This window comes from Mobula hypostoma, chromosome 26 (assembly GCF_963921235.1).
Source record: "Mobula hypostoma chromosome 26, sMobHyp1.1, whole genome shotgun sequence".
NCBI lineage: Eukaryota > Metazoa > Chordata > Chondrichthyes > Myliobatiformes > Myliobatidae > Mobula > Mobula hypostoma.
Window position 1 is genome coordinate 29,381,443 of NC_086122.1, and position 14,699 is coordinate 29,396,141.

Here is a 14,699-nt window from a genome sequence, read left to right on the forward strand (position 1 = left end):
CACACATAATGCTGGAGGAACACAGCAGGCCAGGCAGCATCTATGGAAATGAATAAACAGTCAACGTTTCAGGCCAAAACCCTTCGGAAGGATAGGTATGTTTCAGTTTAGTTCAGTGTTCATTTTCTGTAGGCTGCCCATGCAAAAACACCCAAGCTAGCAAGGAGGAGTGACCAATAACTAGGGCACATCATAAACATGAATTAAGAGTCCACAACCCACAACTGCGTCACTTGCTCCAGCACCGTCCTCCGACAGCATCGAGGGAAAGAGAGAGAGAAGTGCGTTCATCCAGTTTGCAAGCAAACACCATAGTGATAAACGAGTTCACACATTATTACTGGAAATACTTCTCACATTCTCGCTTGGGGTGCGGCCTTCATTGGCGATGCTGCTGTTATGTTCTCGTTCATTAGTTGTCCTTGAGAGGGTGGTGAGCCATATCTTAACCTACCGTGGTCCTTGTGAGGATGGAGCTCCTGCGGTACTAAGGGAAGGAGCTACAGGATTTGAACTTGGTGATTATGAAGGAATAGGATGGTCTGTCTCTTGGGTGGGAATGTGCAGCTGAATGGTCTTCCTGTAAATTACCTCCAGGTTAAAACGTCTTCAATATCCCAGTGGTGTGTACCATACAATGGCACATAATTTGCATAAGTAAAGCTTACAAGTCTCGCATTCAGCACACTCATTATGTTCTTTGCATTCCACTGGATAAGCAGAGTGGTTCAACAAATAGTCACAATTGAAACGGCAAAAAGAATCACAGGATAATTCTCACATAAAATCAGCGATGTGAGGAAGAAGTTGCATCCCTTTGATGGTGGTGGAACGCTATAGAAAAGGAAGGTTGTGAAGGCCGGGTTGCGGAGTTTACTTCAGAAAGAGATTGGAAGGCATCAGTGCTCAAAGTTTAAAGTTCAAAGTAAATTTTATTATCAAAGTACACATATGTCACCATATACAGCTGAGATTCATTTTCTTGTGGACATATTCAGCAAATCTATAGAATAGTAACTATAACAGGATCAATGAGAGATCAACCAGAGTGCAGAAAATAACAAACTGTGCAAATGCAGATATAAATAAATAGGAATAAATAATGAGAGCATGAGATAGAGAGTCCTTAAAAGTGAGATCCTTGATTGTGGGAACATTTCAATGATGGGGCAAGTGAAGCTGAGTGAAGTTATCCTCTTTTTTTCAGGAGCCTGATGGTTGAGGGGTAGTAACTTGGACTTGAACTTGGTGGTGTGAGTCCTGAAGCTCCTGTACCTTCTACCTGAAAAGAGAGCACGACCTGGGTGATAGGGACCTCTGACGATGGATGCTGCTTTCTGACGATGGTGTTTCATGTAGGTGTGCTCCATGGTTTGGAGGGCTTTACCTGTGATGGACTGGGGCAAATCCACTACCTCTCGCAACACGCATAAAAATTGCTGGTGAATGCAGCAGGCCAGGCAGCGTCCGAAACGTCGACTGTTCCTCTTCCTACAGATGCTGCCTGGCCTGCTGTGGTCACCAGCAATTTTTATGTGCGTTGCCTGCAATTCCGGCATCTGCAGATTTCCTCGCGTTTCCACTACCTCTTGCAGGGTTTTCCATTCAAAGGCATTAGTGTTTCCATACCCAAGCCAGTTTGAAAAAGTTTCTAAATATTTATCACCACCAAATCCAGAGGAACCAGCACACTGGACCACTGTTACACTACCATCCAGAGGGCTTACTGTGTGCTATCCCATGCCCACATTTTAGAAATTCTGATCACCTGGTTGTACTTCTACCACTAATTGTAGGCAGAGACTGAAGACTGCAGCACCAGTAGTCAGGACCAAGAGATGCTGGAGTGCTTAAGGACTGCTTTGAATCGGTGGACTGGACTGTAATCAGGAATCCGTCTTCGAGTCTGAAAGAGTACGCCACAGCTGTCACTGACTTCATTATGAAAACATATTGTGCATATCCAAATCAAAACCTTTGGAAGAACCAGCAAGTTTGTAGTCTGCTGAGGGTTAGATAAGACCATAAGACTATAATTGAATTCAATTGACTTTATTACTTACATCCTTCATATAGATGAGTAAAAATATTTACGTTACATCTCCGTCTAAATGTACAAGGTGCAATTTATAGTAATTTATAATAAATAGTATATACAACAGGGTGGTCAGTATAACATAAAAATAGAGTTCTGTCAGCATGAGTTAATCAGTCTGATGGCCTGGTGGAAGAAGCTGTCCCGGACCCTGTTGGTCCTAGCTTTTATGCTGTGTTACTGTTTCCCGGATAGTAGCATCTGGAACAGTTTGTGGTTGGGGTGACTTGAGTCCCCAATGCTCCTTTGGACCCTTTTTACACACCTGTCTTTATAAATTTCCTGAATAGTGGGAAGTTCACATCTACAGATGCATCACTCTCTGTAGAGCCCTGCGATTGAGGGAAGTACAGTTCCTGTATCAGGCAGTGATCCAGCCAGTCAGGATGCTCTCAATTGTGCCCCTATGGAATGTTCTTAGGACTTGGGGGCCCATACCAAACTTCTTCAACTGTCTGAGGTGAAAGAGGCGCTGTTGTGCCTTTTTCACCACACAGCCGGTATGTACAGACCACGTGAGATCCTTGGTGATGTTTATGCCGAGGAACTTATGCCCAGCAGAATTAGGCCATTTAGCCCATCAAGTCTGCTCTATGATTTCATCATGGCTGATCCATTTTTTTCTCTCAGCCCCAATCTCCTGCCTCCCCCCACCAACCCCGTGTCCCTTCACGTTCTGACCAATCAACAATCTATCAACCTCTGCCTTAAATATACATAAAGACTTGGCCTCCACAGCTGCCTGTGGCAACAAATTCCACAGATTCACCACTCGCTGGCTAAAGGAATTCTTTCTCATCGCCGTCCTAAATGGACGCCTCTCTATTCTGAAGTTGTGTCCTCTAGTCTTTGACATCCCAGACATAGGAAAAATTCTCTCCACATCCACTCTAGCAAGGCTTTTCACCATTCAACAGTTTGTGGCATTCTAGTCTGGAGACCCAGGACGATTCAAGAAAACCAGGTGTAACTTATAGAGGACTATCTCAAGAGCAACGGAACGATTCTGAATGAGGTTGGAGGCAGAATGGGATGCACGTCAACTTTGCCAAGGTTTGCAGGCCATAACTTCCTACAAAGCGAAACCTAACGCCACAAATGGCAGTGACGCTTCACTCCCAGATGAAGTCAACGCCTTTTATGGACACTTTGAAAAGGAGAATAAAACTACAGCTACGATGACGCCTGCAGCACCCAGTGGCCTAGTGATCTCTGTCTCGGAGGCCAAAGTCAGACTGTTTTTCAAGAGGTTGAACCCTTGCAAGGCAACAGGCCCTGATGGAGTGCCTGTCAGGCTCAGAAGATCTGTGCCAACCAGCTGGTGGGTGCGTTCTAAGACATTTTCAATCTCTCATCTCGGAAGTTCCCACCCGCCTCAAAAGGGCAGCAATCTTACCAGTGCCCAAGAAGAGACGGGTGTGTTGCCTTAACAACAATCATTCAGTAGCACTTACATCTATGGTGCTTTGAGACATTTGTTATGGCTAGATTTAACTCCTGTCTCAGCAAGAACCTGGACCCTCTGCAATTTGCCTATCGCCACAATAGGTCTATGGCAGATGCAATATTACTGACTCTTCATGTATCCTTGGATGACCTGGACAATACAAATACCTGTGTCAGGATGCTGTTGATTTACTATAGCTCAGTGTTTAATAGAATCATTCCTACGGTTCTGATCGAAAAGCTCCAAAACCTGGGCCTCTGTATCTGGATCCTTGACTTCCTAACCGGGTGACCACAATCTGTGCGGATCCGAATTAATATCTTCCACTCACTGCCAATCAACCTTGGCATACCGCACGGGTCACACACAAAATGCTGGAGGAACTCAGCAGGCCAGGCAGCATCTATGGAAAAAAAAAAGAACAGTTGACGTTTTGGGCTGAGACCCTTTGGCAGGTCTGAGAAAAAAAAATTGAGAAGTAGATTTAAATGGTGGGGGAGGGGATGGCCTTTCCGATCTGGTGCTACTTTGATTTAGTTTATTTAATTTAAAGGCACAATTAGAGTTTAGGGCAATGGATAACAGAGTGACTATCTACCATCGCCAGATAGTGCTACAATACAGAGATCACCCAAGAACAAACCTTCATGAAGATCTGCTGGTTAAATTGTGACACCTCGGCTTGCTGAGAGAATCAGGTCTGCAGTCCTCAGAGTCGCCTGATGCCAATGGCCGGAGGTGGTCACGTCGTAAGCGGTGTGCGAGGAAGCGGAAGCGAGGCGAGCCGGCAGGAGTCCGTGCCAGGAAAAGAGCAAGCGCTAGCCGGCCAGCTCTTCCGTCCATTCTGCTCTCCAATGGACATCAAATTCGACTACATCCGACTCCAACGAAATACTCGGTGGGAGTACAGAAACAGGCGGAATCCCAGACTCAGCTGTTTATTTATGTAATGGTTTTTCACCCAAGCTATCGGACTACCAACCTACTGGCCTCCGCTGTGCCTATTGTCTTTTTATTATTTATTGTAATGCCTGCACTGTTCTGTATACTTTATGCAGCCCTGGATAGGTCTGTAGTCTAGTGTAGTTTTTGTGTTCTTTTACATAGTTCAGTGTAGTTTTTGTACTGTTTTGTGTAGCACCATTGTGGTAAACCATGTATATATGTTGTAACTCGGTTACCTGTCTGGACACACCCCTCTGCTGACTGCCCCTGTGGCTCCTCCCACAGAGTCCTGTATAAAGGTGTTCGTCTTGCCCCTCCCCCTCAGTCCGGGGGCAGACACTCACTGTGGAGGTCGTATTGTACAGCGAATAAAAGCCTTTCAGTATTTTTACCAAACCTCAGTCTTTTGGAGTAATTGAAGGTGCTTCAATTTTATTCGCTGTACATTTTAAAACATGGAACAGGTCCTGAGACCAGAAAAATTAGACCTCAATCCGCAAATGCCTGACGCTGGAAATGCTTTCGAACTCTGGCTGGCCTGCTTCGAAGCATATCTAGAGGAGATTAAAGCGACCGACCCCATAGCAAAGCGCAGATTTCTACTCTCCAGGGTCAGTCCATGGGTTTATTCGCTGATCAAAGACCAGCCGAACTACGACGGCGCGATGAACGCACTCAAAAGACAATACCTGCGGCCGATAAACAGCGTCTATGCTCGGCACAGTTTAGCGACACGGCAACAACGCCCCGGGGAATCGAGTGCTGAGTTTGTCCGGGCCCTACGGACGCTCCTGCGAGCCTGCAATTGCCAGGAGCTGACGGCGGCGCAGTATGCAGAACTCCTAGTGAGAGACGCCTTCGTCACGGGGACCAGGTCAGTGTATGTGCGCCAGCGGCTGCTGGAAAAAGCCGAACTTACCCTAAGTTCGGCGATGGAGCTGGCTGATACGTTGGAGGCCGCTCTGCATAACTCCGAGGCTCTCCAGGCACGCGATCCCCCGATGGCCTCGTGGGTGCCGCAGACCCCGCAACCCGCCGGCGAATCGAACTCGGCTGCCGCCAGTCGTGAGACCGCGAAGTGCTACTTCTGCGGACTGGAGAAGCACCCCCGGAAACGCTGCCCAGCCCGACAAGCTACCTGCTCCAGCTGCGGAAAGAAGGGCCACTTCGCCAAGGTCTGTAAGTCAAAACCACGAGTGGGATCGAGCAGCGCCGCGCGCGAGACGTGGGGGTCGCCATCTTTCCTGCACACTGCCACCACGTGCAAGACATGGGTCCGCCATCTTCCCTGCACACTGCTACCACGTGCGAGACGTGGGGGTCGCCATCTTGCCTGCTGCCATCTTCCCTGCACGCCACCACCACATGCGAGACATGGGGGTGGCCATCTTGGTCGGCGCCACCTCCCACCGCCTACGACCAACGGGTTCTCACGGGGCACCCCACCACGCCGGACCAAGACAGCGACCCCACCCTGGCTTCCGTGACCCTCGACCAAAACGCTCCCCACCAGCTCGCAAGGTCAATGATGGACATCCTGGTGGAGGAACATAGGACAAGCTGCCTGTTTGACACAGGCAGCACGGAGAGTTTTATCCACCCGGCCACGGTGCAGCATTGTGGACTCATGATACGGCCGGTAGGTCAGAGGGTCACCATGGCCTCCAGGTCACATACAACAGACATCCGGGGGGGGGTTGTGTAGCGACACTAGTGGTGCAGGGCACAGAATATCGGGACTTTACGTTACTGGTCTTGCCTCAACTGTGTGCCTCTGTGCTGTTGGGGTTGGACTTCCAGAGCCACCTGAAAAGCGTGACAATGAAGTATGATGGGCCCCTCCCACCAATTACTGTCATAAATCCCCTGTTTTGTAGAGATATGTCACGTACCCCGCTACTGACCACACACACACACCGACCCGCGTATCGCACCCAACATCATGCCAACTGCCACACTACCGACACCACTTGCGGCCTCTCCACCCTCAGGATCCCTCCCCCACCGCTGTTCGCCAACCTGACCCCCGACTGTAAACCTGTGGCAACTAAAAGCAGGAGGTACAGCGCGGGGGACAGAGCTTTCATTAAGTCGGAGGTGCAGTGGCTGCTCAGGGAGGGGCTCATTGAGGCAAGCACAAGTCCTTGGAGGGCGCAGGTGGTGGTTGTTCAGAACGGGGAAAAGAATAGGATGGTCCTGGACTATAGCCAGACCATCAATAGGTTCACGCAGCTCGATGCGTACCCTCTACACCGCATCGCGGATATAGTCAATCAGATAGCACGGTACAAGGTGTACTCGACCATAGGCCTAAAATCCGCTTACCATCAGCTCCCCATCCGCTGGGAGGACCGCGCTAACACTGCCTTCGAGGCGGACGGCAGGCTTTATCAATTCCTGCGTGTCCCCTTTGGTGTCACGAATGGTGTATCTGTCTTCCAGAGGGCAATGGACCGGATGGTGGACCAGTGCCAACTGAAGGCCATGTTCCCATATCTGGATAACATCACCATCTGCGGTCACGACCAGCAGGATCATGACAACAACCTCCAAAAATTTCTCCAAGCGGCCAAAGCTTTCAACCTCACCTATAACAAGGACAAGTGTGTATTTGGGACCACCCGACTTGCTATCCTTGGGTGTGTCGTGGAGAACGGAGTCATTGGCCCTGACCCCGACCGTATGCGTGCCTTGTTGGAACTCCCTCTTCCCAATACCCTCAGAGCCCTCAAAAGGTGCCTGGGCTTCTTTTCATATTACGCCCAATGGGTCTCTAACTATGCAGACAAGGCCCGCTCCCTGGTCAAGTCCACCACATTCCCCCTCTCTGCCGAGGCCCACACGGCCTTCAACCGCATAAAAGGGGACATTGCCAAAGCAGCAATGCATGTGGTGGATGAGGCCATTCCCTTCCAAGTAGAGAGTGACGCCTCCGACTTTGCGCTGGCTGCTACCCTCAACCAGGCAGGAAGACCAGTGGCGTTCTTCTCCTGTACCCTTCAAGGCCCTGAAATTTGGCACTCTGCGGTAAAGAAAGAGGCCCAGGCCATAGTGGAAGCTATAAGGCACTGGAGGCACTATCTTGCCGGCAAAAGGTTCACCCTGCTAACTGACCAGCGCTCAGTCGCAAACAACAGGAATTCTGCAGATGCTGGAAATTCAAGCAACACACATCAAAGTTGCTGGTGAACACAGCAGGCCAGGCAGCATCTGTAGGAAGAGGTGCAGTCGACGTTTCAGGCCGGACGAAGGGTCTCGGCCTGAAACGTCGACTGCACCTCTTCCTACAGATGCTGCTTGGCCTGCTGCGTTCACCAGCAACTTTGAAGCGCTCAGTCACATTCATGTTTAATAATCAGCAGCGGAGCAAAATCAAAAATGATAAAATTCTGAGGCAGAGAATCGAACTCTCCACCTACAACTATGACATCATGTACAGGCCTGGGAAGCTCAACGAGCCCTCCGATGCCCTATCCTGGGGAACATGCGCCAGCGCGCAGATCGACTGGCTATACGCCCTACATGTACATGTAGACCTTTGCCACCCGGGAGTCACCCGGCTTTTCCACTTCATGAAAGCCCAGAACCTGCCTTACTCCCTTGAGGAGATCAGGATGATGACCAGGGACTGCCAAGTCTGCGCAGAGTGCAAACCGCACTTCTACCGACCCGAAAAGGCACCACTCATCAAGGCCACCCGCTCCTTTGAGCGACTGAGTGTTGACTTTAAGGGCCCCCTTCCCTCCACCGACCGCAATGTGTACTTTCTTAACGTAATTGACGAGTACTCGCGGTTCCCCTTGGCCATCCCCTGCCCCGATACCACTACCACGTCAGTTATAAAAGCCCTGCGCAAGCTCTTCACTCTGTTCGGATACCCATGCTATATCCACAGTGACAGAGGGTCCTCGTTTATGAGTGACGAGCTGCGCCAATATCTACTGGCTAGGGGAATTGCAACCAGTAGGACCACGAGCTATAATCCCCGGGGGAATGGACAGGTAGAGAAGGAGAATGCCACAGTGTGGAAAGCCACACTCTTAGCCCTCAGGTCAAAGGGACTGCCGGTCTCCCGCTGGCAGGAGGTCCTTCCCGAGGCACTCCACTCCATCCGCTCCCTGTTATGCACGTCCACCAGTGCCACCCCTCATGAGCGGCTCTTTTCTTTTCCCAGAAAATCGACCACTGGAACCACCCTACCATCTTGGCTGACGTCCCCGGGGCCAGTGCTGCTCCGGAAACATGCGAGGAGCAATAAATACTCCCCGATAGTCGAGAGAGTTCACTTACTTCATGCGAACCCCCAGTATGCCTACGTGGTTTTACCTGATGGGCGGGAGGACACGGTCTCCATCCGCGACCTGGCGCCCACAGGAGCTCCGGGCCCCTACCCTGAACACTCCGTGGTGACTATTGACCCTGTACCCACCAATGTATGTACCTACGAGACACCGTGCACCCCAAACCCTATACAGACACCACACGACACTCCCATACCGGGCGCGACGCACACGCACGAGGGATTACGGACGCCTAACGTGCTGGCACCTGAAGTCAGGCCGGAGCCAGCACAACCGCCATCGCCGGTGCTACGTAGATCACAGCGACGGACTCGACCGCCTGATAGACTTAACCTGTAAATATACTTTTTGTAAATATTGTCAGTCACTTCACCCCGCGGGACTCTTTTTTAAAAAAAGGAGGGGTGAATGTGGTAAACCATATATAAGTTGTAACTCGGTTACCTGTCTGGACACACCCCTCTGCTGACTGCCCCTGTGGCTCCTCCCACAGAGTCCTGTATAAAGGTGTTCGCCTTGCCCCTCCCCCTCAGTCCGGGGGCAGACACTCACTGTGGATGTCGTATTGTACAGTGAATAAAAGTCTTTCAGTATTTTTACCAAACCTCAGTCTTTTGGAGTAATTGAAGGTGCTTCAACCATGGTCCTGAAAAATGTCTCGTTTTTACTGTGTACTGTACCAGCAGTTATGGTCGAAATGACAATAAAAAGTGGCTTGACTTGACTTGAGAAACACAAGGTGATAGGTGAAACCGGGAGGGGGAGGTATAAGTGAAGTAAATAGCTGGGAAGTTGATTGGTGAAAGAGATACTGGGCTGAAAAAGGGGGGGATCGGATAGGAGAGGACAGAAGGACATGGAAGAAAGAAAAGGGGGGAGGAGCACCAGAGGGAGGCGATGGGCAGGCAAGGAGATAAGGGGAGAGAATGGTGAAGGAGTGGGTGGGGGGGGTGGGGGGTGTGCCATTACTGGAAGTTTGAGAAATTGATGTTCATGCCATCATGTTGGGGGCTACCCAGACGGAATATAAGGTGTTGTTTCTCCAACCCGTGTGGCCTCATCATGACAGTAGAGAAGGCCTTGGATTGACATATCAGAATGGGAATGGGAAATGGAATTAAAATGGGTGGCCACTGGGAGATCCTGCTTTTCCTGGTGGCGCTTGGCAAAAACTGTCTCCCAGTCTGTGTCGGGTCTCACTGATATACCGGAGGCCACACTGGGAGCACTGAACACAGTAAATGACCCCCCAACAGACTCACAGGTGAAGCGTCGCCTCACCTGGAAGGACTGTTTGAGGCCGTGAAGTGGTCGTCAGGGAGGAGGTGTAGGGGCAGGTGCAGCACTTGTTCTGCTTACAAGGGTAAGGGCCGGGAGGGAGATCAGTGGGGAGGGACGAATGGACAAGGAGCATAGGGAGCAATCCCTGCAGAAAGCGGAAAGTGGGAGGGAGGGAAAAATCTGCTTGGTGGTGGGATCCTGTTGGAGATGACAGAAGTTCCGGAGAATTATGTGCCGGACGTGGAGGCTGGTGGGTGGTAGGTGAGGGCAAGAGGAACCCGGTCCCTGGAAGGGTGGTGGGGAGATGGGGTTAGAGCACACGTGCGTGAAGTGGAAGAAAAGCAGTCGAGGGCAGCATTGACGGTGGAGGAAGGGAAGCCCCATTCTCAGGGATCACACACAAAATACTGGAGGAACTCAGCGGGTTAGGCAGCATCAATGGAAAAGAGCACAGTCAACATTTTGAGCCAAGACTGAGCCCTGCCAAAGGGTCTCGGCCTGAAACATCGACTGTACTTTTTTCCAAGTCAGCTTACTCATCAGGGTAGAAATTTGCCAGAGTCTTTGGTGACGTGCCAGATCTCGTCAAACTCCTCATGAAGTTTGTCCTGATTGTATCAATGTGTCGGGCCCAGGATTGAACACCTGAGATGTCCATCTCCAAACTAGAACTATTTCATCACCAGCTGTAGGGTTGCTAAAGACTAAAACAAACCTGGAACAGTAAACCATCTCCCTGCTACAACTAGCCTACTATTGAGATATCTTAAAGCAGGTACTGTGGTAAAGGTGCAATCAAAAAAATTGTTAAACGTTAGTCTTCAGTCAGATACGAGGGTGGGTGAACACACCCTGTCATCTGACTGACAATGAAGTAGCTTAATGGCTTGGAAGTAGATCAAAGACATCTTATAGCATATCTTGCCAAGAAGCACAAGTTTGCAAACTATTTCATTCAAGGCAAGATCAACCACTGATGATAAAATATTTCACTGCTCTTTTTGTGGAATCATCCAGCATAGAATGCCGCCCCTCCCCCCGCCCAAACTCACCTTACCCATACTGGTTACTTAACCAAGCTGGGGATGGTTTTGGGAACTATGGGTCAGATTTGGGTTCATGGACAGAATGTGGGGGTTGGTAGATGGCAGGCTGGAGTCTGGGTCTCTGCTCTGCACTTGAAAACACAAGGGCGAGTGATTCTTCAGGCGCGCGAGTTGTCGGGACTGGTGTGTAAGGCCCTGGATCCCTGTCATTGGCGAGACTCGAGTGCAAGGTCTGCAGTTTGGGGGTCCTCATCCAGGGTTCCCCTTCGTTACCATCAGTGATACCAAAGATTGAAGCCTGATAGGCTGTTCGTAAGTTGTGAGCCGTTGGCTGAACACCTGGGTCTGGGAGTCCACTGGGGAAGTCAAAGGCCCAACATCTGTGAGACCACTGGAAGCTCGGAGAAGGCCTGTCCTGGGGTTGGAGGAGTGTGTGTGTGTGTGTGTGTGTGTGTGTATAAAACAGGACTTGTTTTGCTGTTGGTGTTACTTGTTTTGTTTTGCAAACGTGGTGGGTGTAGCACGTTGGTGGAATGTGTTTCTACACTTGCGGGCTGCCCCCAGCACATTGTTACATTATGTTGGTTTTTCAAGAATCAGAGACCTTCTATTATCAAAGTATGCATGCAGTACACAACCCTGAGATTCTTCTTCCCCACAGCCAGCCACCAAACACAGAAACACCGTGGAACCCATTCAAAGAAACACTACTACAAACGATGCATCTCCTCCGTATGTTTTGAGACGTGACAAAGGAACTTGAATTTAAATCTACCAGTTGCCAGTTGACTCGTTATCCTGTTCTTTGCCATTTTCAAAAAAAAAAGTTATCTTTTGCATCACGGGGCAACTCAGCAGAAGAACCAAATCAGTGGAGAAATTAAGGCCAAAAGCATTAAATATAAGTATTACTAAGCAGTAGAAAATTTTCATAACATGAGCTTATATACTCGAACAAATAGTGTTTCTCGAAAGCAAAATGGATCATACAGTACTAGATTAAAATGTGTGAAGTTTACACCCTTGCAAAGTGCAGAGTAGTAACACGCCTCGCGCCGGGTTACTACAGTCGCAAGGCTTCGGCTCTTTCCGTCGTGCGGAAACGCGATCTTCGGCAGTTTCCGCAAATCGGAAACACCGTTGTGACGCGTCGGGTAAACCGGAAGTGAGCGACTGCCTGCTCCGGCAGCCCCTCCATAGACGGACAAGATGGATGCGGGGTTTTTCCGTGTAAGTAAAGTACTCGCCGAGCCAAGCGTCCGAACCGAACAGCGGTCTGCGGCCCGTCTGTTACAGCAGGAGCTGAAACGCTTTAGAAGCTCTTTGCGCCTTCTTGGGAATGCTAACCGCATGAGATGGGGGTTTATTTTAACGCGGATTGGGCCTTAGTAACCGTGTGGCACGGCAAATGGCGGCGGACGGGCGGGCGGCAGCGACGGGGAGGATCGTGTGTGAGCTGGGAAATCTGGGTTTTGTTTAATCCCTCTACATTGCGCCCTTATTTTCGTGCAGTATATTTTGGCATCTTGAATCGGGGCGTGTGGTACATGTCGAAAGTAAAGTATAGGGAAATACGGTGCACATTACATTGCTGAGGAATTGGCTCCAGTGCGGCAGGAGGTGGCGGCCAAGGCGGCGAGAGGAACCAGCCAACTGGCTGAGCAAATGTCTCAGCAGCGTGGTTTCCAACTACAGGAAATCCATTTTCCACATTTGAAAACTTCTATTCTGTTTTCTGAAATATTTTAACAATTCCTATCTTGGTGCATTAACAGCATAGTTGTAAACAGGCTGGTGCGGTTAAACGACTGGAAAATAGGCCAACTTAGCAACAACTCACGAAAATTGCGTTTACTGTACTTAGCTTAAAATACAATATTTTGTTCAAGTATTATAATACATTTCAGATTGGGAAAACCTCTGAATAGTTTACATTTTTGTTTTAATGTAAAATATACAGATAATTTGGAGTGAGTTTCAACGTTGTAATACATACTGGAATATTCTAAATTTCATTATTCGAGATAATTCAAAGCAAAACATTCTTAGCCTTGCTTTATGCTTTATATTGACTTAGCTTTTTGTTCTGAATTCAGGTTGGAAACTCATGAATACTCACGAATTACACTTCATAAAGTTTTAAATAGCATTTAAAAACTATTTCAGAACGTGTTACTATTTTTGGCTTAGTCCCAGAATTACACACATTTAAATTTCCCCTCATCTCCACTCATTAATATTACTGTATCAGGATCAGAGTCAGGTTTAATATCACTGGCATATGTTGTGAAATTTGTTAACTTTGCGACAGCCGCAGTATAATGTAATACATAATAGAAAAAGCTGAATTACAGTAAGTATATGTATTTAAATAGTTAAATAAATGGTGCAAAAATAGGAATTAAGAAAAAGTAGTGAGGTGGTGTTCACGGGTTCTATGTCCATTCAGAAATTAGATAGCAGAGGGGAAGAAGTTGCCTGAATCATGGCGTGTGTGCCTTCCGTGCCTCCTTCCTGATGGTAGCAATGAGAAGAGGGCATGTCCTGGCTGATGGATTCAAAGTACATTTATTATCAATGTATAAATTATACAACCTTGAGATTTGTCTGCTTACAGGCAGCCACAAAGCAAGAAACCAGAAAGGACTCAATTTGAAAAAAAGACTAACACTGCAAAAAAGTAGGGGGAAAAAACACAAATCATGCAAACAATGAAAGCAAGCCGCAGCATTCTGAGCCAAAATGAGTCCATTGACCTGAATCCTGGAGCAACCTGAGTAGGCCTATAGCCTGGATCTCAGTTGATCGTGTAGTGGGGCAAATCACCGTGAAGCTCACAGGCAGGAAGCTGAAGCAGTCTTACATCCTTGGTGGCGTGGAGAGAAGAGTGAACATTGCGGAAGAGCGAGCGGAATCAGCCTGACCCTTGCCTCCGGTCCTGACATCCTGTCTTTGCAGTCTATCCCTTAATGATGGACGCAGTCTTTTTGAGGCAATGCTCCTTGAAAATATCCTGGATATTACAGAGGCTAGTGCCCATATGGAGTTGACTAAGTTTACCTTCTTGAAACTCCGTTTTGTTACTAATAAAGTCCATGTTGGAAATCAACGGTGTAGTGAGACATGCCCTTGAGTAAAATAATATTAGTATTTTGTACATTTTGGTGGGTTAACTTTAAAATAGTGTAGAAGTTGATGACCAAAGCTGGCATGGGTAAATAGCAAAATCAAACAGTTGTAAGGAGGTTGATCCAAAGGCTTGGCTAGCCTAATTTTGGAGCCGTTTGTAATTTTGGACAAGTTTGGAGTAGGGATATATATTATGGAGATCTTAAATAGCATTGTGAGTAATTTAGAGTCCTTGTGAGTTTGGAGAGACCGCATGAAGAGGTGGATGGCACTAAGTGTGTAAAGGAACGAGATTTGGGTGAGCCTGAAGTTCAGAGCGTGGATTATGGGAGAGCCGCTGGGTAAACTCTGACAATTTTGAATCTAAAGGTGAAACGTTGAATGTTGGCAGCTAATGAAATGTTATAGAATGTAATCAAATGGACTAAAAATGTTAGTCTTTATGTTAAAGGAGT

At 48.4% G+C, this 14,699-nt stretch overlaps 1 protein-coding gene across 3 annotated transcripts in view; it reads left to right on the top strand.

Moving 5' to 3' along the window:
* Positions 1-12,278: 12,278 nt before the first annotated feature.
* Positions 12,279-14,699, top strand: part of srrm1 (serine/arginine repetitive matrix 1) — a 47,355-nt gene continuing 44,934 nt past the window's right edge. For all 3 annotated transcript variants that reach the window (XM_063033903.1, XM_063033902.1, XM_063033904.1), the window contains exon 1: positions 12,279-12,345. In XM_063033903.1, the coding sequence (XP_062889973.1) occupies positions 12,325-12,345 (21 nt within the window). In that variant the 5' untranslated portion in view covers positions 12,279-12,324. The remainder of the gene's footprint in view (positions 12,346-14,699) is intronic.